The sequence below is a fragment of the Myxocyprinus asiaticus genome, chromosome 24, assembly GCF_019703515.2.
Source record: "Myxocyprinus asiaticus isolate MX2 ecotype Aquarium Trade chromosome 24, UBuf_Myxa_2, whole genome shotgun sequence".
In the NCBI taxonomy this organism is placed as follows: domain Eukaryota; kingdom Metazoa; phylum Chordata; class Actinopteri; order Cypriniformes; family Catostomidae; genus Myxocyprinus; species Myxocyprinus asiaticus.
This window is the reverse complement of record NC_059367.1, coordinates 19,275,603-19,298,803: the sequence shown is the minus strand read 5'-3', so window position 1 is coordinate 19,298,803 and position 23,201 is coordinate 19,275,603. Positions and strand designations below refer to the sequence as shown.

Below are 23,201 nucleotides of genomic sequence, written 5' to 3'. Positions count from 1 at the left end.
AGAAGACGCACTTCTGTACTATGGTGAGGGTCTCAACGCTATCTTTGAAGAGTGGTGTTTTGAAAAGAGGGGGCGTGTCTAACTGAACTGTCTTGTGGAAGTTCCAGAACTGTTAAAATCACTTACAGCACCTTTAAAGGAATGGACCCTTTTCAGAGACCTATTATGACGCGTTTCCGCCTTCTTTAACAACGTAAATGTAGCAAACTTTTTATGTTTCCAATTTAAAAAATGTAAAATTTTTGTAAATGTATAACCTGGAATATGTTTAAAAAAAAAACAGTTACCATAGCTGCGATGAGGGAGTGACAGAAAATTTGGCCTGTTTCTCTCTTCTTACTGATGTTAACCAGCGCTGTATATTTTGATCTTCCTTTGCAAAGCTGTGAAAGCATAGTCATAATTTTTTTACTTTTGCTGTTGGAGCAAACGGGTAAGCGAAAATTAAATTTGCTGTTGTCCTTTATTCACCGCCATTCAAGTTTACCATGCTATGCGTCTACTTACGGTCCATTCTGGGTTCAAAACAAGTTAAGCTCAATCGACAGCATTTGTGGCATCATATTGATTACCACAAACATTTATTTTTACTCGTCCCTCCTTTTCAAAAAAGCTCAAATCTGGGTTACAGTAAGGCACTTACAATGGAAGTGAATGGGGCCAATCTGTAAACATTAAAATATTCACAGTTTCAAAATTATAGCCACAAGACATAAACTATGTGTGTTAAAATGATTTTAGTGTAATAAAATCACTCACTAACCTTTTCTGTGTAAAGGTAAAGCCAATTTTACAACTTTGTTTCCATGACAATGTCAACAAACCTTAAAATGACTGTAAAAAGATGATTTAAACAACTTTACAGCTCAAATAATACATGAGTTTTAACAGAAGAATTAATGTAAGTGCTTTTATAAAATTGTAAGCTTCACATTTCTCCCTTTAAATGGAACCAATTAGTGGCCCCATTCAGTTCCATTGTAAGTGCTTCACTGCAACTTCGATTTTTACTTTTTTTGAAGAGAAGGAGGGACGAGTCATTCAATCAACTTTATGCCACAAATGCTGTTGATTGAGCTTAACTTGTATTGAACCTGGAATATTCCTTAAACTCTGCCAAACTCCCCACAGACACCTCTTCAAATGTTGGCATTAAGTTAAAGCTGCTTGGTATTTTTTAAAGTAAATTAAGACATTTTATGTTTTAGAGGGCTAGTGTACCATTACCACTTGCAGACTTATGGCAAACCAAGGTGTTACATCCACTATCCATTTAATCAGTTTGTTTTGAAAGTGGAAAATTCAAACCTTTTAATTTATTGATAATTACGAAACTCTATGTGAAGGGTAATATTTAAAAGTTTATTTTTATAAAGCTGCAAGATTTATAAAAGAAGAGTGATTTATCAAAGACCATCAATATTTAGTGAATTTATTGTACAAATTGGGAGTATTGCAAGCATTCAATTCAGTAAATCTCTCCAGGAGTATGAGTAAAGAATACTATCATTAATAACCAAACAAAATCATAGTAACATACACCATACATGTTTTAAACATAACACTCATGAGATGAACTCATAACTGTTGCACTTTCCAGGAAAATCCTTTTTTGGTCCATGTGCAGATAAATTATAATTTTAGTACTTATAAGAATAAATGGAAAAAGAACACTTGGTATTAAGACATAAAGAACAAGTGCAGAAAGTTTCCTTCGAACAGCAGTCTGCTTAAAGGCTTCAAACACTTATAATACTCTGCCGTTTTGTTTTAATCAGCAGGGATCCTCCTTGACTGTTGTCTCTTGAAAACAAAGTCGCTATAGCAACGAATGAACAGACAAGCCTTTGGTGGATGATAGATTAACACAATTAAATTATATATACCTAAATAAGAGACAACATTTTCAATTTACTGAAATGAGGCACTTTTCCCACAAAGGCAAGGATAAGTGAAACCAAATCAACATCCATCGTTCACAACAGTGTTAACAGTACTGTCTGTTCATGTACAGTACATTAACCTCAACTTTATTAGACTGCAAGAGACTTAAAATATATAAATGCAGGACTGCAGGGAAATATCTAAAAGATGTAGACCCTAGTAGGATTGGTGCTTTACCAAAGGTCTACAGCTTACATGTAAAACAGCTGTTCTACACTAGAGAAGAGGAGAGTCCTAACAGCAGTTCAGAGAACTGCTCTGAGCAATTCAAGATTGTTACTGAATGTTACCTACTCTCAAAATGTCCTACTTCAATTGAAGGTTTCACATTGATGGGACACTAGATAACATGTCAGCACCTTCATCTCATACTGAAAGTCAAAGGATCGGGTCAAATGTTTTGTACATACAAAGGTCAAGGCTTAAGGTTTTCATAAAGCACACTGGACAATTATCATGATACCAAATACACTGGCAATATTTCAAACAAATTTCAAAGGGTGTTTTAAAAGCTTTACTTGAGTAAAAATTCTCCTTCCTGCCATAACAGCTGTGATAACCTCAGAGAAAGTCGATGAGATCATGTTCATCAAAAATCAAGATTGCACATACATAAATAAATAACAGCATACATTTGTTACTTTGTCTCAGATAAGTGAGGCTAATATAAAGAGGTTTTACATGTTCATAATGTGCAGTGCCGAAGTGTTATTTACAAAGAGAAATGAGACACAAACAGGCCTGTCCCTTTCACAGGACAAATTATAAAGTGCAATAAAAAGGATACAGTACGATGAAATAGAGGGTTAGATAAGGCAAAAAAGAAAATAAGAAAGTAACCCAGCTTTGGTTTTAAACATAAAGCAAGTTCCATAAAGCATGTGTAAAGCACAAAAGGTGTGCTGTGACTCGGCAAGGTATGGTAAAACGTCTATTACGAATCTGTTTGTGGTTGAAGTTGATTGCTGGAGATAAACTACCAGTGCACAGAATCAGGAAGCTGAGGGAGAGAAACTATGGGAGTTGTTGGGGAGGGAATGGTATTAGCCAGATTATAGGTTGAATTCGGGAAGGTACCCTGAGAGGGCTGTACACTGAGGAAAGGGGGTCTAGTGGTGGGCGTCTGGGGAGATGCCGCAGCTGTAGTCGGGGAGTCCATGCTGACCTCATCTCCTTCCTCCGAGTCCCATACCTCACTCAGCAGGTAGTCTGCGAAGAGGGATTTAGCTCGCTGCAGAATACGCCCGAGGTTGTGGCGACGGACAAGGCGGTCAAAGTGCATGGCCAGCTCATTATAATCCAGGCTGTTTTTAACGATGTGATCACGGTGCTCCAGTAGGATAGAGAGACAAAGGAATAGCATAAAGGGATTCCCTTTCCCAAACTCTTGTGGAGGGGGAAGCGAGCAGGGTTTAATTCCACCTCCTTCTGGTTTGTTAGTGTTTGGAGAGCTTGTGTCAATCCCAGTGGGTTTGCACGGCGAGGAGAGATTGCTGGAGAATGGTTTGGACAAAGACGGTGACTTGCCAAAAGTTAAAACTGGGGAAGAGAGAAGCGAACCATTATAACCTGATGGAGATGCCAGTAATGATTTCCCTGGGACCACTGATGGGGACTGACTACCAGTTCCATTTAATACTACTTGTGAGGATGCAAAACCACCAGATGCTTTATCAGGAGACACTATTTTTTCCCCGCATGATGATGAGGATATGCATTTAGATAGGACATCAGGAGATGCTGTTCTCCAGCTGGATGGAGAATTAGATGCTTCCAGTGACTGAGTGGAGCTAGATTTCCAGTTTGGCAGACTGGAAGGATGAGATGATGCTGGAGAAGCTGCCTGTCCATTTGGAGAGTCTCTCTGCCCTGGAAATGACAAGATAAGAGGTTCTTTCTCTCCAGGGTCCTCCTCGCTTTCCTCTGTGGACTGGCGGACCGAGAATGGCAATGTGGAGTGTGCAGACTGAAACTGCACTTGAGATAATGTGGGATCAGAGCAGTCATTCTCATTCACCTCAAAACTATCCTTGTTACGACTGCTATAGTACTTAAAGTCCCCAAAACTGGCCTGTTTCTCGAAGGGGGGAGCTGGAGTTGTCACATTACTCTTCACCACATTATCCATACTATACTCTCCCTCGGCTTCCCTCCGGGACCCCTTCTCCTCCTCTATATCCAGTTGACGTCCCCCATCTGCCTCTTCTCGAGATGGTCTGAGCATGTGGCGTCTCCTCTGCCTTTCCGCCTGTTCCATTCCTGCCTCCATCTCCTCCATTTCCAAATTCTGAGGAACATTCTGTGAACTGGTGCACTGATCTGTTTCAAGCAGTGGCCCAAGAAGCTCCACCTCTGTCTCAGGTGGGTCAGGTGGCAAGGAGCTCCAGGTGACCTCCAGCATTCGTAGAGCATCATCAAAAGCAAACTCCCGCTTCAGTTCCAGAAGTAACCAGCGGTAACAGAAAAACAGGTCGTCTGCACCTTTAGAGACAAGGTAGGCATAAAACTCAGGGTCTGAATACTGTAGTAGCAACTTGAGATGCTGGAATTTGATGGACATGAGTTGTCCGTCAGGGCGGAAGTTGCCTTCAAGGCGTTTCATAATGCCACAGAAGCAGATGAAAGCATGAGCTTCGTTGTCCATGACGGCGAGAATTGGCGAGGCAATATCACTCATGCCTTGGCAATAAGACACCTGCGAAAGCAGAACATGTACAGTTTATTACAGATGTACAGTTTATTACACAGGAGTGTGATGACAGACACACGCCTGGTATAATCAATGGGTACAACTGTGTGCTTACCTGTGGGTGTGTAATAGCAAAGGTGGTGAGAAGGTCTGTCAAGGCTGTGAGATGTGGGCTGTCCTCTGAGCCCGCATAGTAAGGATGCGTTCGGTCCGTTCTAAGAACATCCTTCAAAACATTTCCCCGGATGAACTCCAGATCCTCAGGGCTGACACGTGCCTTCCACTCGCTCTTCAGCTGGTCGTACTCCCTCGTCTTCCTCTTCATGTAGTCCATTCTCTCTTGCCCCGTAAGACCATCTGGGTACACATTAAGGAGATACCGCCATACAACCTGTCATGAAATCCCAGAGATGGAGAAACCATTAGACAAACTAAAGAGCATTTTTACAATATTTAACATTTAACACTAAAATGCATATGTGCGTCCATAAAGACATGGCTTTTTGAATATAATTTCAACATGAAATGGTCTTTTGATTTGACACTCCAGGAATTCCTCAATTAAGCATCTTTGATCATGTGAACTGACTTTGTAAAAATCTAGGGGAATATTTCTTTCCTGGGGGTCTGACTGGGGAAACGGACGTGGGTGCAACTTCCGCCAGAAGTCATTCTATAGCATTTGCTAGCTCAGGCTGCAGTCATTTTATACTCTATTTACAGCTGGTATTAAGTTGGGATTCCAATGATCCAAAGACAAAGACTAGCTTTAAAAGGAAATAACAGTCCAATCGGAAAATTTGAAAAGGCGAATACAAGTATGGGAACTTTGCAGATCTTCTTCACTGTGTCTGATACCAAAATGTAGTGACACAGATGACAAGCACACACTCAAGGCTCAGCTGACATGGGTACTCCACTAAAATAGCAAAAAATCATGCCACGCTCCAAATCACTGAGACCAAATTTTCCCCCCCATTATGATGGTTGATGTGAACATTAACTGAAGCTCCTGATCCGTATCTGCATGATTTTATGCACTGCTGCCACACGATTGGCTAATTAGATAATTGCATGGATGATTGTTGGTGCCAGATGGGCTGGTTTGAGTATTTCTGTAACGGCTGATCTCCTGGGGTTGTCACACACAACACACTCTAGAATTTACTCTGAATGGTACCAAAAATAAAAAACATCCAGTGAGCGGCAGTTCTGTGGATGGAAATGCCTTGTTGATGAGAGAGGTCAACAGAGAATGGCTAGACTGGTTCGAACTGAAAAAGTCTACAGTAACTCAGATAACCGCTGTGTACAATTGTGGTGAGAAGAACAGCATCTCAGAATGCTGTTCTGAGATGCGGGTTGGTGCTGTTTTGGCAGCACGAGGGGGACCTACACAATATTAGGCAGGTGGTTTTAATGTTGTGACTGATCAATGTATGTGCGAGTCTGGAATGTCCTATTCGGCAACAGGTGTAAATGATCTGATCCCAGCAAATTACTGAAATTAAAGATGTGTCTTTTGCCCACTACAAGGTTGATTTCATGCAATTTGTTTGAAATGCATTGATCCCATTCAGTACCCAGCAAAAGTAAATATTAAAATTCTGTGCCTCCAGAGCTGACAATTTGGTTAAAATCTTTACATTTTTGAGTGGTGCAAGAGCTTGAAGGCATGATTTTGAATCTGTTATTATTATTAAGAAATATCTCTGTCATGAGGTTTTAATGTGATCCAGTGCTAGAATAAAAGCATTGGCCTCTGCTGTAAAAATTGAACTCTGATTGGGGATCCTAATTACGCTTTTTAGGTGATTGATCACACATACAGCCGACACATGATCTCCAGACTTCGATCCATCTGTATATATAGGTGTGTGTGATGGAAACATCTCTTTGATATCCAGGAGTTGTTGAAGGTATCCATTCAGATGGGTTTCAGATTTTTTGTTTCTTGTTAAATCTAGGATTATTTTTGTTTTTTTGAGATATCAGGGTGGGATATTGCAGAAATAAACTCAGCAAAAAAAGAAATGTCCTCTCAATTTCAACTGCTTTTATTTTCAGCAAAATTAACATGTGTAAATATTTGTATGAACATAAAAAGATTCAACAACTAAGACATAAACTGAACAAGTTTCACAGACATGTGACTAACAGAAATGAAATAATGTGTCTCTGAACAAAGGGGGGTTCAAAATCAAAAGTAACATTCAGTATCTGGTGTGGCCACCAGCAGCATTAACTACTGTAGTACATCTCCTCTTGGACTGCTCCAGATTTGCCAGTTCTTGCTGTGAGATGTTACCCCACTCTTCCACCAAGGCACTTGCAAGTTCCCGGACATTTCTGGGGGGAATGGCTCTAGCCCTCACCCTCTGATCCAATAGGTCTCAGACGTGCTCAATGGGATTGAGATCCAGGCTCTTTGCTGGCCATGGCAGAACACTGACATTCCTGTCTTGCAGGAAATCATGCACAGAACGAGCAGTATGGCTGATGGCATTGTCATGCTGGAGGGTCATGTCAGGATGAGCCTGCAGTAAAGGTACCACATGAGGGAGGAGGATATCTTTCCTGTAACGTACAGCATTGAGATTGCCTACAATGACAACAAGCTCAGTCCAATGATGCTGTGACATACTGCCCCAGACCATGACGGACCCTCCACCTCCAAATCGATCCTGCTCCAGAGTACAGGCCTCGGTGTAACACTCATTACTTCGATGATAAACGTGAGTCCGACTATCACCTTTTGTGAGACAAAACTGCGACTCATCAGTGAAGAGCACTTTTTGCCAGTCCTGTCTGGTCCAACGAAGGTGGGTTTGTACCCATAGGCGACATTGTTGCCAGTGATGTCTGGTAAGGACCTGCCTTACAACAGGCCTACAAGCTCTCAATCCAGCCTCTCTCAGCCTATTGTGGACAGTCTGAGCACTGATGGAGGGATTGTGCGTTCCTGGTGTAACTCGTGCAGTTGTTGTTGCCATCCTGTACCTGACCCGCAGGTGTGATATTCGGATGCACCGATCCTGTGCAGGTGTTGTTACACGTGGTCTGCCACTGCGAGGATGATCAGCTGTCCTTCCTGTCTCCCTGTAGTGCTGTCTTAGGTGTCTCACAGTACAGACATTGCAATTTATTGCCATGGCCACATCTGCAGTCCTCATGCCACCATGCAGAATACTAAGGCACGTTCTCGCAGATGAGCAGGGACCCTGGGCATCTTTCTTATGGTGTTTTTCAAAGTCAGTAGAAAGGTCTCTTTAGTGTCCTAAGTTTTTATAACTGTGACCTTAATTGCCTACCGTCTGTAAGCTGTTAGTGTCTTAATGAACATTCCACAGGTGCATGTTCATGAATTGTTTATGGTTCATTGAACAAGCATGGAGCAAACATTGTTTAAACCCTTTACAATAAAGATCTGTAAAGTTATTTGAATTTTTACAAAATTATCTTTAAAATACAGTGTCCTGAAAAAAGGACGTTTCTTTTTTTGCTGAGTTTATATCCGTTCCAGTATGCTTAGTCAACTTTTATGTTTTCTAGATGAGATTTAATCTGTAGGCCAGGAGGATGGATATGCCTTGGTTTTCTCTCATACAGATATGAAAATTGGGGTGAGAAGATTGCATGATATGATTGATGTCCTTTGTTGGTCTTTAATTTTGTTGTGCATTGCAGGGTTAATTTGAGACATCTGTGCTCTAGAGATAGTTCATTAGCCTCTACATATAGGCTTTGAACTGGTGATGTTCTGAAGGCCCCCAGCACCAGATATATGTCTTGATGGTGAACTGTGTTCAAAAGTCGCGATGTCCTTACAGAGTTTATGGACAACGTGTGGTTTGTGGCTGTACATACAACACGAGGCCACTTCTTTAAACCCTCCCAACCCTCTAATAAAGAAGGAACAGGTATATATTGGTATTTATATATTGTCCTTAAGTTTTGTCAGGCTATGCTCCAATAACTAGACATGTGAGTGAATGACAAACACTGCAATGAAAGAATGTGTTGTACGTCCATTCAATGACAACTAGGTCTCTTTAGATCCACATATGTATTTTATGGGGGTAATGTTGCATATTAGGGCTGGGCGAAGGGATGATGTAATGATATATTGACAATATCTGACAATTATCCCAATACTAAATGTGACAATCACTGACAGACGATGATCGACAATATCGGAAATTACAAACAATGGAGCAGAGAAGTCACCAAATATTGAAATTAGCACCCACCAAATGCGGGTTGCCTCTATCATGCGCATGGTGGGTAATTTTCCTCATCTACTCGCCACTGTGGTGGGCTAAATGCAAGACTTCATGACATGTGACAATAACTGCTGTTAGACACAAAGACAAGTGCTTGAAGAAACACACTTTATTATATTTTGAAGAACAGGTGAAAGAAAAGCCGTCGATGCACGTCTGTGATGCGCTGTTTGTTTGTGTGTGCAGCGGGAGCTTGTCTCGTGGAACACGTGCATGTAAAGGGTTATCACTCTTTCTTTTCTGTTTCAGTTGTCTGAAAGCTGTTTGCAAGAATAGTGTTGTCTATAAGAATGCCTCAGTCCATCTCAGCACATGCAAGTTTAGTTTGCTTTATTTCCACTGGGCAGTTCGGGCTTAACATGCATTTTGAACGCAACTCGGCAGGGTCATTTTATATCCTAGACATATGTATACAACCTAAACAAGTTCACCTTGAACCTAAAATTGATTTATGTTTAAATTATTATTATTATTATTATTGTTTACATTTAAAATTGTGTTTTTGATATTAATTTACAGGTGCATCTCAATAAATTAGAATGTCGTGGAAAAGTTCATTTATTTCAGTAATTCAACTCAAATTGTGAAACTCGCGTTTTAAATAAATTCAATGCACACAGACTGAAGTAGTTTAAGTCTTTGGTTCTTTTAATTGTGATGATTTTGGCTGACATTTAACAAAAACCCACCAATTCACTATCTCAAAAAATTAGAATACATCATAAGACCAATAAAAAAAACATTTTTAGTGAATTGTTGGCCTTCTGGAAAGTATGTTCATTTACTGTATATGTACTCAATACTTGGTAGGGGCTCCTTTTGCTTTAATTACTGCCTCAATTCAGCGTGGCATGGAGGTGATCAGTTTGTGGCACTGCTGTGGTGGTATGGAAGCCCAGGTTTCTTTGACAGTGGCCTTCAGCTCATCTGCATTTTTTGGTCTCTTGTTTCTCATTTTCCTCTTGACAATACCCCATAGATTCTCTATGGGGTTCAGGTCTGGTGAGTTTGCTGGCCAGTCAAGCACACCAACACCATGGTCATTTAACCAACTTTTGGTGCTTTTGGCAGTATGGGCAGGTGCCAAATCCTGCTGGAAAATGAAATCAGCATCTTTAAAAAGCTGGTCAGCAGAAGGAAGCATGAAGTGCTCAAATTTCTTGGTAAACGGGTGCAGTGACTGGTTTTCAAAAAAAAACACACTGGACCAACACCAGCAGATGACATTGCACCCCAAATCATCACAGACTGTGGAAACTTAACACTGGACTTCAAGCAACTTGGGCTATGAGCTTCTCCACCCTTCCTCCAGACTCTAGGACCTTGGTTTCCAAATGAAACACAAAACTTGCTCTCATCTGAAAAGAGGACTTTGGACCACTGGGCAACAGTCCAGTTCTTCTTCTCCTTAGCCCAGGTAAGACGCCTCTGACGTTGTCTGTGGTTCAGGAGTGGCTTAACAAGAGGAATACGACAACTGTAGCCATATTCCTTGACATGTCTGTGTGTGGTGGCTCTTGATGCCTTGACCCCAGCCTCAGTCCATTCCTTGTGAAGTTCACCCAAATTCTTGAATCGATTTTGCTTGACAATCATAAGGCTGCGGTTCTCTCGGTTGGTTGTGCATCTTTTTCTTCCACACTTTTTCCTTCCACTCAACTTTGTTAACATGCTTGGATACAGCACTCTGTGAACAGCCAGCTTCTTTGGCAATGAATGTTTGTGGCTTACCCTCCTTGTGAAGGGTGTCAATGATTGTCTTCTGGACAACTGTCAGATCAGCAGTCTTCCCCATGATTGTGTAGCCTAGTGAACCAAACTGAGAGACCATTTTGAAGGCTCAGGAAACCTTTGCAGGTGTTTTGAGTTGATTAGCTGATTGGCATGTCAAAATATTCTAATTTTTTGAGATAGTGAATTGGTGGGTTTTTGTTAAATGTTAGCCAAAATCATCACAATTAAAAGAACCAAAGACTTAAACTACTTCAGTCTGTGTGCATTTAATTTATTTAATAAACGAGTTTCACAATTTGAGTTGAATTACTGAAATAAATGAACTTTTCCACGACATTCTAATTTATTGAGATGCACCTGTATATTAGTAATTTTCCACTGTTGTAGACAGATACTTACATTAAGGCAAATGGAAGGGTGGTTATAGCCTATACGATTTTTCAACCACTTCGTTATTTTAATTGCTTTAAGTGCAATTTAGAAATATCTTTGGTTTAAGTTTTTTGTGTTTTAATAAATTAATTGAATTTTTAAAGCAAAATCAATAAAGCAAGAATATTCACCGATCCCTCAACTGGGAGGGCGATGTAATTGGATATCGCAGTATTTTTTTTTATTTTTTTTATAAACTTTGCATAATTGCCCAGCCCTATTGCATATGCATTCTAGGGTTGAATAAATATAAACTGAAGGTCTACATTTCTAAATTCTCAGTAGATTCTTACAGCTGATATACAGTTGAAGTCAGAAGTTTACATACACTTTGGTTGAAATCATTAAAACTAATTTAACCACTCTACAGATTTCATATTAGCAAACTACAGTTTTGGCAAGTCGTTTAGGACATCTACTTTGTGCATGACATGAGTAATTTTTCCAACAATTGTTTACAGACAGATTGTTTCACTTTTAATTAACTATATCACAATTCCAGTGGGTCAGAAGTTTATATAAACTAAGTAAACTGTGCTTTTAAGCATCTTGGAAAATTGTAGAAAATGATGTTAAGCCTTTAGGCAATTAGCCAATTAGCTTCTGATAGCCTAATTAGAGTCAATTAGAGGTGTACCTGTGGATGTATTTTAGGCCTACCTTCAAACTCAGTGCCTCTTTGCTTGACATCATGGGAAAATCAAAGGAAATCAGCCAAGACCTCAAAAAAAACAAAAAAAAAACAAAACAATTGTGGACCTCCACAAGTCTGGTTCATCCTTGGGAGCAATTTCCAAACACCTGAAGGTACCACGTTCATCTGTACAAACAACAGTACACAAGTATAAACGCCATGGGACCACGCAGCCATCATACCGCACAGGAAAGAGATGCATTCTGCTAGAGAGGAACATAGTTTGGTGCGAAAAGTGCAAATCAATACCAGAACAACAGCAAAAGACCTTGTGAAGATGGAGGAAACAGGAAGACAAGTATCTATATCCACAGTAAAACGAGTCCTATATCGACATAACCTGAAAGGCTACTCAGCAAGGAAGAAGCCACTGCTCCAAAACTGCCATAAAAAAAAGCCAGACTACAGTTTGCAAGTGCACATGAGGACAAAGATCTTACTTTTTGGAGAAATCTTCTCTGGTCTGATGAACTGAACAACTGAACAGTTTGGCCATTATGACCATCGTTATGTTTGGTGGAAAAAGGGTGAGGCTTGCAAGCCGAAGAACACCATCCCAACCGTGGAGCATGGGGGTGATAGCATCATGTTGTGGGGGTGCTTTGCTGCAGGAGGACTGCTACACTTCTCAAAATAGATGGCATCATGAGGAAGGAAAATTATGTGGATATATTCAAGCAACATCTCAAGATATCAGCCAGGAAGTTAAAGCTCAGTCGCAAATGGATCTTCCAAATGGACAATGACCCCAAGCATACCTCCAAAGTTGTGGCCATAAAGCCCTGACCTCAATCCGATAGAAAATTTGTTGGCAGAACTGAAAAAGCATGTGGGAGCAAGGAGCCTGCAATCCTGACACAGTTACACCAGTTCTGTCTGGAGGAATGGGCCAAAATTCCAGCAACTTATTGTGAGAAGCTTGTGAAAGGCTACCCAAAATGTTTGACCAAAGTTAAACAATTTAAAAGCAATGCTACCAAATACTAACAAAGTGTATGTAAACTTCTGACCCACTGGGAATGTGATGAAAGAAATGAAAGCTGAAATAAATCATTATCTCTACTATTATTCTGACATTTCACATTCTTTAAATTAGTGATCCTAACTGACCTAAGACAGGGAATGTTTTCTATGATTAAATGTCAGGAATTATGAAAAACTAAGTTTGTGGCTAAGGTGTATGTAAACTTCTGACTTCAACTGTACTAAGACACATCACTGGCTGCTACGGTCTATGTGGTTAACATTTTTGGATATCGCATTTAAAAAAAGCACTTCATTAACTGAATGGTGCGAATGAAAAATATTATGTTAATGTATCCTACAAAAATGCCTTTGGAAAGGTCTTGGTATATTACAATGATTTAATCATCTTCTCATGGAAGCTTAGTCAAGCAATTGTATGGTAGTCTGGTTACCTTGCGTAAGGATGGCTCAACCCCTCCATGATAGATACGAAGTCTAAGTTCTTCTGGTCGTGTCAGCTGACCTTGACTATTCAGGTAACTGTGGAATTCAGCATCACTTAAAGGGGGCTTGAATGGTTTCACCTCTTCCCCATAGGACCAGCTTAAGGCCTGCTGCACCCGTGATAGAGTACGACCCACCTGAATGGGTGAGAAGGTAAAAAGTGAGGAACTGAAATGATCACTATTTGTATAGACAGACCTCTAGCAAAATCTGTAGTGCTAAGAAACATTACTAGAGCATCAAATATCTGATACAAGATTAAATAAACCATCGCTTTCAGTGAATTGCAGCAAATATTACCTTTTACATCTATTGCTCAAATCTTCACATCAGTAAATCAGTTAAGGCCCCGATATACTTTATACGAAAGTAAAGAACTAATGTGTGTGATGTCATTTAGAACAAAATCTGGTCAAAAAGAAGGCGTTTTTGCATTCATTTCGGTGGTTCGTAACAGCTCGCGGGGCGAACTTTTAGGAAAAATTCTTACCGGCTGCTAAACACATTTTCCCAAAGTAAGCCTTTCATCATTCTTTTGTCTTTATTCAGCACATCAACACTTTTATACACCCATCTTTCCAGTAGTATCAGTGTCATCATAAATTACAATAACAAAGTGTAACCGGTGAAAATTATGGCCGCATATAGCGTGTTAGTGCATTAGCGTCATGAATTGAATGTAAACAAGACAAATTAAACATTTTCCACTGTATTTACAGTATATTACTTTAAAACATCATCGAGTGGTTTTTTACTGACCTCATGTGAATTCTACTTATAGACTTATGAGGCATAAAGTCATTGATAACCAAACTATTTATTTTCTCCCCAATTTGGAATGCCCAATTCCCAATGCGCTCTAAGTCCTCGTGGTGGCCTAGTGACTCGCTTCAATCCCGGAGGACCAATCTCAGTTGCCTCTGCGCACAACTCACCACGTGCCCCACCGTGACCACGAGGAGGTTGCTTAGGTGACCTGGCTGGAAACACTCAGCATGCCCTGGATTCAAACTCCAGGGGTGGTAGTCAGCGTATTTACTCACTGAGCTACCCAGGCTCCCTATTGATAACACATTTTTAAGGTTTTATATGTAGCGTCCTCATGTTTAAATGTACTTCTAAACATCTCCCACAGAGGTGTGGCAGATGTCTGAATGTTCACAAACAGTATACCATTGCTGAGCTGTTTAGAACTTTTTTTTACTCCTGAAGAAAGAATGAATTAGAACTCCTCCAGAAGTATTTCGGGCCATTTAGTCTGTCGTATCAGCACAAAAGATGCAATGTTTTTTAAAAGATCAATCCTGCTTACACCTCCAAGGACTCCTGAAATATCTATTGCCTGTAATTTTTGGAGGGCAATTGCCATTAATTACTGTATAAAGGCTGCGGATGGTGAACTTGACTGAACGCAGCAGAGACTGGCTGGTAAAACAGCTGGCTGACAGGGTGAAGAACATCATGAGTGACCTGGGATAGCAGCGACTGTGTGAAGGGAAGTGCAGCAGATGCCAGCGATCTCTTCTCTCCCTGCAGCTGGTCAGAACCAATTACATCCTTCGGGCTGATTATGTCCCAATCCTCTAGTATAGGACCTTAGAAAGAATACAGAAACATGAATATTATAGGACAGAAAACAGCACAGCAGACAGGCGTAGACCTAATTAAAGGTCAATGCAAAATATTATTTTAAAATGATATTTTTTGTCCAATAAAGATAGCTTGTAAAAACCACAAAACAACTTACTGAAAAGAGTATGCATAATCAAGAAATGCACTCTATTATACAATAAATTTCAGAATAACTTGAATTACCCATATATATATATATACACACAGGTGCTGGTCATATAATTAGAATATCATCAAAAAGTTGATTTCACTAATTCCATTCAAAAAGTGAAACTTGTATATTATATTCATTCATTACTCACAGACTGATATATTTCAAATGTTTATTTCTTTTAATTTTGATGATTATAACTGACAACTAAGGAAAATCCCAAATTCAGTATCTCAGAAAATTAGAATATTACTTAAGACCAATACAAAGAAAGGATTTTTAGAAATCTTGGCCAACTGAAAAGTATGAACATGAAAAGTATGAGCATGTACAGCACTCAATACTTAGTTGGGGCTCCTTTTGCCTGAATTACTGCAGCAATGCGGCGTGGCATGGAGTCGATCAGTCTGTGGCACTGCTCGGGTGTTATGAGAGCCCAGGTTGCTCTGATAGTGGCCTTCAGCTCTTCTGCATTGTTGGGTCTGGCATATCGCATCTTCCTCTTCACAATACCCCATAGATTTTCTATGGGGTTAAGGTCAGGCGAGTTTGCTGGCCAATTAAGAACAGGGATACCATGGTCCTTAAACCAGATACTGGTTGCTTTGGCACTGTGTGCAGGTGCCAAGTCCTGTTGGAAAATGAAATCTGCATCTCCATAAAGTTGGTCAGCAGCAGGAAGCATGAAGTGCTCTAAAACATCCTGGTATACGGCTGCGTTGACCTTGGACCTCAGACACAGTGGACCAACACCAGCAGATGATATGGCACCCCAAACCATCACTGACTGTGGAAACTTTACACTGGACCTCAAGCAACGTGGATTGTGTGCCTCTCCTCTCTTCCTCCAGACTCTGGGACCCTGATTTCCAAAGGAAATGCAAAATTTACTTTCATCAGAGAACATAACTTTGGACCACTCAGCAGCAGTCCAGTCCTTTTTGTCTTTAGCCCAGGCGAGACGCTTCAGACGCTGTCTGTTGTTCAAGAGTGGCTTGACACAAGGAATGCGACAGCTGAAACCCATGTCTTGCATACGTCTGTGCGTAGTGGTTCTTGAAGCACTGACTCCAGCTGCAGTCCACTCTTTGTGAATCTCCCCCACGTTTTTGAATGGGTTTTGTTTCACAATCCTCTCCAGGGTGCGGTTATCCCTATTGCTTGTACACTTTTTTCTACCACATCTTTTCCTTCCCTTCGCCTCTCTATTAATGTGCTTGGACACAGAGCTCTGTGAACAGCCAGCCTCTTTTGCAATGACCTTTTGTGTCTTGCCCTCCTTGTGAAACGTGTCAATGGTCGTCTTTTGGACAACTGTCAAGTCAGCAGTCTTCCCCATGGTTGTGTAGCGTACAGAACTAGACTGAGAGACCATTTAAAGGCCTTTGCAGGTGTTTTGAGTTAATTAGCTGATTAGAGTGTGGCACCAGGTGTCTTCAATATTGAACCTTTTCACAATATTCTAATTTTCTGAGATACTGAATTTGGGATTTTCCTTAGTTGTCAGTTATAATCATCAAAATTAAAAGAAATAAACATTTGAAATATATCAGTCTGTGTGTAATGAATGAATATAATATACAAGTTTCACTTTTTGAATGGAATTAGTGAAATAAATCAACTTTTTGATGATATTCTAATTATATGACCAGCACCTGTATATATCAGTGGCGAATTCTCAGGGCCAGCAAAGTCTTCTCTGCTGGCCTAACATGCCAAATAAATAAATATTTTTCATCCTTTCATTCTCAATCACCTTTTTGCCTATGTATTTTTAATCACTTTCCACTCTTAATTAATCTACAAACAAATAGAGAAAAAAGAAAAGTTTATCCAGTCAGAATGTATTTCTTGATGCTTACAAGCAAAGTGTGACAACTGTTTCACAAATCAAATGCCTGAAGCAGCGTGTGAGTCTGAGCTCCACCCCCTCAGGCCTTCAGAATTTCCACAGAATCCCTCAACAGTGCAAATGAATGAGCAACTAAAGTCAGACTGTCAGATTCATCAGCCAATCAGATTGATTTATTTGCAAACAGGAGATGTTCTGCATGACCATGTGATTGCTTAATTTATTAATCAGGAAAGGAGGACTGATTTTCACTTCAAGTAAATTGGTAAGTGCTTTTTGCATTGTTATAGCAACATCAGGAGTTTTCTAAGTGTAAATTAGGCTGCTTGAACATTCAGTGTCGGATCAAGTTTTGAAAAGTAGTGTTGAGTTCCATTCAACTCGGAAAGTCAGATTTTACAACTTCCTACTAGGAAAAGTGCAGTGGAATGCATCTTGAAGTCAGAATTACAACTTGTAGGCTCGTGCAGAAATTCTCAGCTCCGAGATGCAGGGGCATGATGTCACACAAACATGTCAACACTCAGGGAGATATACAAAGTAAGTGATAAACATTCACTTTATTAAGTAATATCGATAAATGAGTTTGTTTCCACATTACATGATATTAAAGCTTGTTTAACAAATGTATATAAAACATTATAATCTCTTTTGATAATCATACACCTGAAGCACAAATGCAGTTCCGAATATCGAGGAATGGAATGCATTTATGGTTGGAGATATCAAGTAGGAATATCCCACATCCAACTTGAATGGAACGCAGCATAACTATGGGAAGCCAAACACACCAACGAAATTTATTGCAAGCAACATTTAAATCGCAAATATTATTAGATCGATTTTCCAGGTATTATAGACCTCCTTGGTAGATTCATATGAAAAATTATGATTTTTGAATGTCTGTTTGGGAGATGTTCATTTCACAAAACAGTCATGCTGCAGTTAAAATTAGGCTTGCTTGAACATTAAGTGTCGTTTCAAGTTCTGGCTTTCATGCGTGGACGTGTTTTTAAAATGTCAATTGGTATTACTAGTTGACTGCCACATAATGTATGATAGGAATATGGCGTCTTATTCATTGTGAAACTGTGTTTTCTTAATGACATGAATCACACTTAAGGCCTAGACTTAAAATGCACAGCCCGCGGCTGATATATATATAACCATTTGGTTTAATAATCATTTGAATAAAACTGCTTTTAGCCAAACCACTTACAAATAGTCACATAAAACTGATAAGAGGCACCCATATGTTTTCACATACTTGCAAAATCACAGTGCAAAATACCTGCTGTTCCTACCTCATCTCCTTGTGCAGTTTTGAATGTAAATCTAGCCAATTAAAAATCTGTATTTTATTGAAGTCTAGACTGGATCTATTTAATTTTTCCTCTCACCTTTCTTTGGTGGGCTTGCAGGAAAGAACTGCTATTTAGAACTGTAATTTACTGCATTGTTTTGCACCAATACAAATAATTAATATTATTAGTTTATTAATCATTTAAATTATTATAATTTTTTTTTATTTTTTATAATTGATGATTATTGATTCATGGATAATGAATGGTTAAAATGGAGAACTCATGAGGGAAAATCTCCAACCTGAAAGACAGAGTAGCTGAAGATTTTCAGGATCTACTGTGACTGGCAGACATTTAATACCCTTCAGATAGGAGGATGTGCAGTTCACTCACTGTCTTCTGATGTTTTGATGTCCATCTTGAGCTGGAGAAATGGCTTTGCTGCACTGACAAACGCTGCATCTAAATCCCAGTCAGAAAGCAGAGACACATAGACCTCCACACCTCCGCGGTCACGGGACAGGTAACTAATCCCAAAGTTTCGTTTCCTACAAGGACCAGAGGAAATAATTTATATTCGCTGCAATTTATTGATCTGTAAATGCTATTGGGTAACCATCAAAATGGGATTGTTTATCAAGCAAATACTTCAATTAAAAGATCTAAAAGAATAAAATAAATAAAAAACAGTTAATTAAATGGACCGTAAAATCAGCATGATTTAGAAATTACACACACCCATTTAGCTCAAAGGCTCGAATTAGGATATGCTGCAACACCTCTAATGAGGTTATTTGAGGATCAACAGCAAAAGACCGGAACTCCACTGGCAACACTCCTTCACACTTCTGTGAGCACACAAACAAAGAAAATTAAGACTTGTGCAAGAGGGAATGAAAGGAGAGAGAGAGAAAATGTGAGAGAGAGAGAGAGAGAGAGAGAGAGAGAGAGAGAGAGAGAGAGAGAGAGAGAGGAAAGGAAAATATTGCACAATTTGTGAATTAGCTTAATCTTTGGTTGCTACAATGCAAATCACTAAAAAAAATCCCTTGAAATGCAAATTTCTCAGATAAGGTGATGATTTCTTTATTCAGGAAGACTTGTGCCTGTCGAGTCTCTGTCGAACTGCCACTACCTTTGAACCTGATAACCCTTGAGAAAACTGGTTGTGGCTAAACAGATTACTTTGAACTTTACTATCATGAGCTGAAACACCTGCAACACAGCACTGCAAGGTCATCTGTCCCATGTGCAGCACATCTGTTGAGGTTCACACTAAACCTACAATTTATTATACAAAACTATATGACCATTGCCAGTACCATGTTATTTGGTTAACCACAAGTTCACTTTGATTTTATTCAATTAATTGACCAAAATCCTTATCTCTAGAGAAACAAATGTTTACCACCCATCTGCTCTTAAAGGAATGTTCCAGGTTAAATACAAGTTAAGCTCAATTGACACCTTTTGTGGCATAACGTTGATTACCACAAAAAATAGTTCTGACTCTTCCCTTTTAAAAAAAATAAATCATGGTTACCGTAAAAGGCACACAGTTTCAAAATAATAGCCACAAGGTGTAATATTGGACATAACTTTACACAGACATGGTTACTGATTTTATAGCGATTTTATCACAATAAGTCATGTAAACAGGTAATGTAGTGTAGGTAATTTTTGAAACAGTGTGTAATTTCAACCTTTATGGGGTGGCCCCATCCACTTCCATGTTACATATTGTAACCATGATTTTTGCTTATTTTAATGAGGGACAAACCGAATTTTTGTTGCAATCAACATTATGCCATAAGTTGAACAAGTACATCTAAGAGATGTCTATTTAAGAGCATTTCATCTGGAAAGCATTGCATTCATATCTCATAAACACCTTTAAAAGATCAGATTTAAATACATAAATCATAAACGTCTCAAAGACATTTGCTGAATGTGAAAATAAATAATAACGGAAGGTTGTCTGGATTAAAACATTTTTTTGTTGTTTTTCTTAAAGGTGGCAAAGGAGCCTTTTACCCCAAACTTGAGGCCCCCAGGGGTGTTATTGTGATATTGTGTAAATATAGGGACAGTAGTTTTAGGGTAAACATTTTCAACTTTAAGATGCTTTTATTGAGGAACAAATTAAGATAATGCTTATTCAAAATAACCACTTCGGAAAAAGGGTGCAACATTTCCTGTTACTTTCAATCACATTTGGCATTTTATAACATCTCAAGTATTCTACAAACAAATTAATCTTGATTTTGATTGGATCAATCAATGTGAACCCACTTTGAACAGACTTCATAACAAATCTAATCTCCCCAAATAAGAAAAACAGAGTTTTATAGGGGCCTTAAGCCCCTGCAACAGGGGGCGCTTTATACCCCAAATACTATCCTTTCACTTATTGGACAGTTATTAAAAAACTATTGATTTAATCACCTTGAACAAAACTGAAAAAGACAGAAAAAATTGGTCTCAAAATAAATGTGATCATTTCAGGGATTCTCATTTGCTACATAAATTCGCAACATTTCAATGATAAAATATTAGATCAAATGTCCTCAAAATCAAACTCTATACATTTTTGTAGTGTATTGTGACAAACAGGTGTTTAGGAAAGTACTGTGTTTGTTTTTTTTTTTGCTGTTTATTGTTTTGATAGAAAAAAATTACATCAAAAGTGCCTTTAGCCCCGTTGTACTCAGCGTGTACTATCCGGGCCCCCAGATCATTTATGTCGTTCCTCGGATGACAACATTTGAAATAATACATTCGACTTATAGCTACATTGGCCACGTGGCTTTATTTATTCATAAAAGTACACTGTACCTCTGAGAAATGACTGGAAATCAAGTGAGACACTTCGTGGCAGGCTGGTTGATCATGTGACGCTTAAGCGCACATATGACTCACAATAATCATAGGTCTTTGTTTAAATTTAACTCACTTATTGTTTATCTTAACGACGTAACCGACTCCACCAACTGAAACGAATACATACACACACATACACACACACACACACACACACACACACACACACACACACACACACACACTATTCTGTCGAACAAATATAGTGGCTACATTATATATAACTTCCTTATGTGAGCAAAACAATATTACCAAACTCACATAAAGCGCTTTTTTAGTAAATATCTACATAAATGATTATAATAACATGTCATTTAAGAATGCAGACAATATGACCACGATACATTATGAAGAGAATGCACTTATAAGGCAGTCACGATGTGTAAACAACAAAGACGTCATGTAAGCACATTGATGAAAAGGAAGTATAGGGCTGATAAACGCTCCACGAGATGAAAGCAACAATGTCTGCTGGACTGTCTGGTCTGCTGTGAGTAACTGTTTCCATCCTGCTGTGTTGCTCTGCGTGTGATTGGGGTCTCTCCAGTCAACACGCCGCTCAAACCCCCCAATTTCTCACCTTGACTTTGACACGAACTACCCCCCTCTCCTCCTCAGCCGACATGGTGGGTAGTCCGCTTTGGTGGAGGGGGGTTTTCTGTTCAGAGATGAGTTGTCGTCATCCAGGAGATAAAGTGAAATAAATAACAATGGATGCGGGTACCCGTTTTGCCTTCTGTTACTGCTTCGGCAGGTACGGTGAAAATTACGTTAGTAAGACACTCATAAACAATACCCTGCTGACAAATTTCAAAATAAAAGCCCCAATGAATAAAATATTTTAACGACAGCTAGTATGTAGAAACTTAACAATTGTATCGCAGTACTTCGGGGAGTTACCAATATGCATAACTTTATTTAATAAAACATGGACTACTAGAGAACATTGCCTTTGCAGCTGCCACAGCGAAGCCTTTCGAGGTGAAATCGGACCACTGCTGCCTCGACCCACTTTGAAAAACAGGATATGACGTCACATTTGCATTACATCATTGGACTTATGAGGGAATATATGATGTGCAACACAAAATGCACTTTAATGAAGAGAAATGCAGCGGCTGTAAGAAGAAAAATGCTGTCGTTTTTGCATTTAAAAAAAACAAAAACGAATTCCTCCCTTAAATCAAATAGTTGAAATGCTATACGCTAATACATGCAATCAGTCTCATACCATTAGATATGTTAAAGGAAATATTTTTACGCAAACAAACACTTTTACTACATAAATAAATATTTTAATGTAATATATGTCAGATGTGTTTAATTGTAAATGGCATAAACAAAATACTTCTGCCTTATTTATCTGCCGTGACCCGGATTCGAACCGGGGTTGCTGCGGCCACAACGCAGAGTACTAACCACTATACGATCACGGCATGCAACTCAGCAGTTGACATACAACGAAGGATTCAGTCAGCATGATGGTACATAGGCTACGGGCAAATGTACTTCAATATTTAAAGCTATAAAAAGTTTTAAATATCTTAAAATACAAGAAGTCTTAAATGTGGTTAAAAAAAATAAAAATATGGTAACTATATTGCATGCTAACAGAACTGTTAGAGCGTTAAGTTTAAGAATAAAGTGGCTAAAAAATAATGAGTTCACTGATTTGTTAAAACCAGTTAACATTATGTAATCAGTCCATACAGATGAAAAAATTAAATCAATAAACAATATTTTGTTAACTGTAATTCCAGAATCTGCGCCAGTAAATCGGCTCTTCCGCGTCTCTCTCTCTGTCTAGACTCAAGAAAAAGAAGTTTACATTGCCAAAGCATAGTAAATATTCTGTACATACATATTGATGCATGATGATCCAGCAGATGGAAATAACTGCAATAAATCAGATGATTTGTTGAAGGAATAACAACTTTAATTTTGTAAACCAATAAATCAAATAAAAATCAAATAAAACATTGAATAAATGCAATAATACAGAAATGAAACGTTTGATTAGATATGTATATTGAGTAAATCATTCTAAAGATATACCCGTGGACTAAGTCCTGAAACTAATAGAACAGAGTCTTGTCTCGTCTAATAAAGTAAGTCAATGGAAAAATTTAAAGTATA

General features: G+C 38.9%; 1 protein-coding gene and 1 non-coding gene across 2 annotated transcripts; both read right to left on the bottom strand.

Moving 5' to 3' along the window:
- Positions 1-1,494: 1,494 nt before the first annotated feature.
- Positions 1,495-22,009, bottom strand: tbc1d25 (TBC1 domain family, member 25). Its single transcript, XM_051654150.1, has 7 exons — positions 21,646-22,009; positions 18,924-19,033; positions 18,579-18,733; positions 14,717-14,841; positions 13,195-13,383; positions 4,749-5,024; positions 1,495-4,639 (listed from the first exon to the last, which is right to left on the bottom strand). Exons 1-7 carry the CDS (start codon positions 21,688-21,690, stop codon positions 2,921-2,923), a joined length of 2,619 nt encoding a protein of 872 aa, XP_051510110.1. The 5' UTR covers positions 21,691-22,009; the 3' UTR covers positions 1,495-2,920.
- Positions 22,010-22,429: 420 nt separating this feature from the next.
- On the bottom strand, positions 22,430-22,501 carry trnah-gug (transfer RNA histidin (anticodon GUG)). Its single transcript has one exon. It is a non-coding gene; the product is annotated as a tRNA-His (tRNA).
- Between the last annotated feature and the right edge of the window lie 700 nt (positions 22,502-23,201).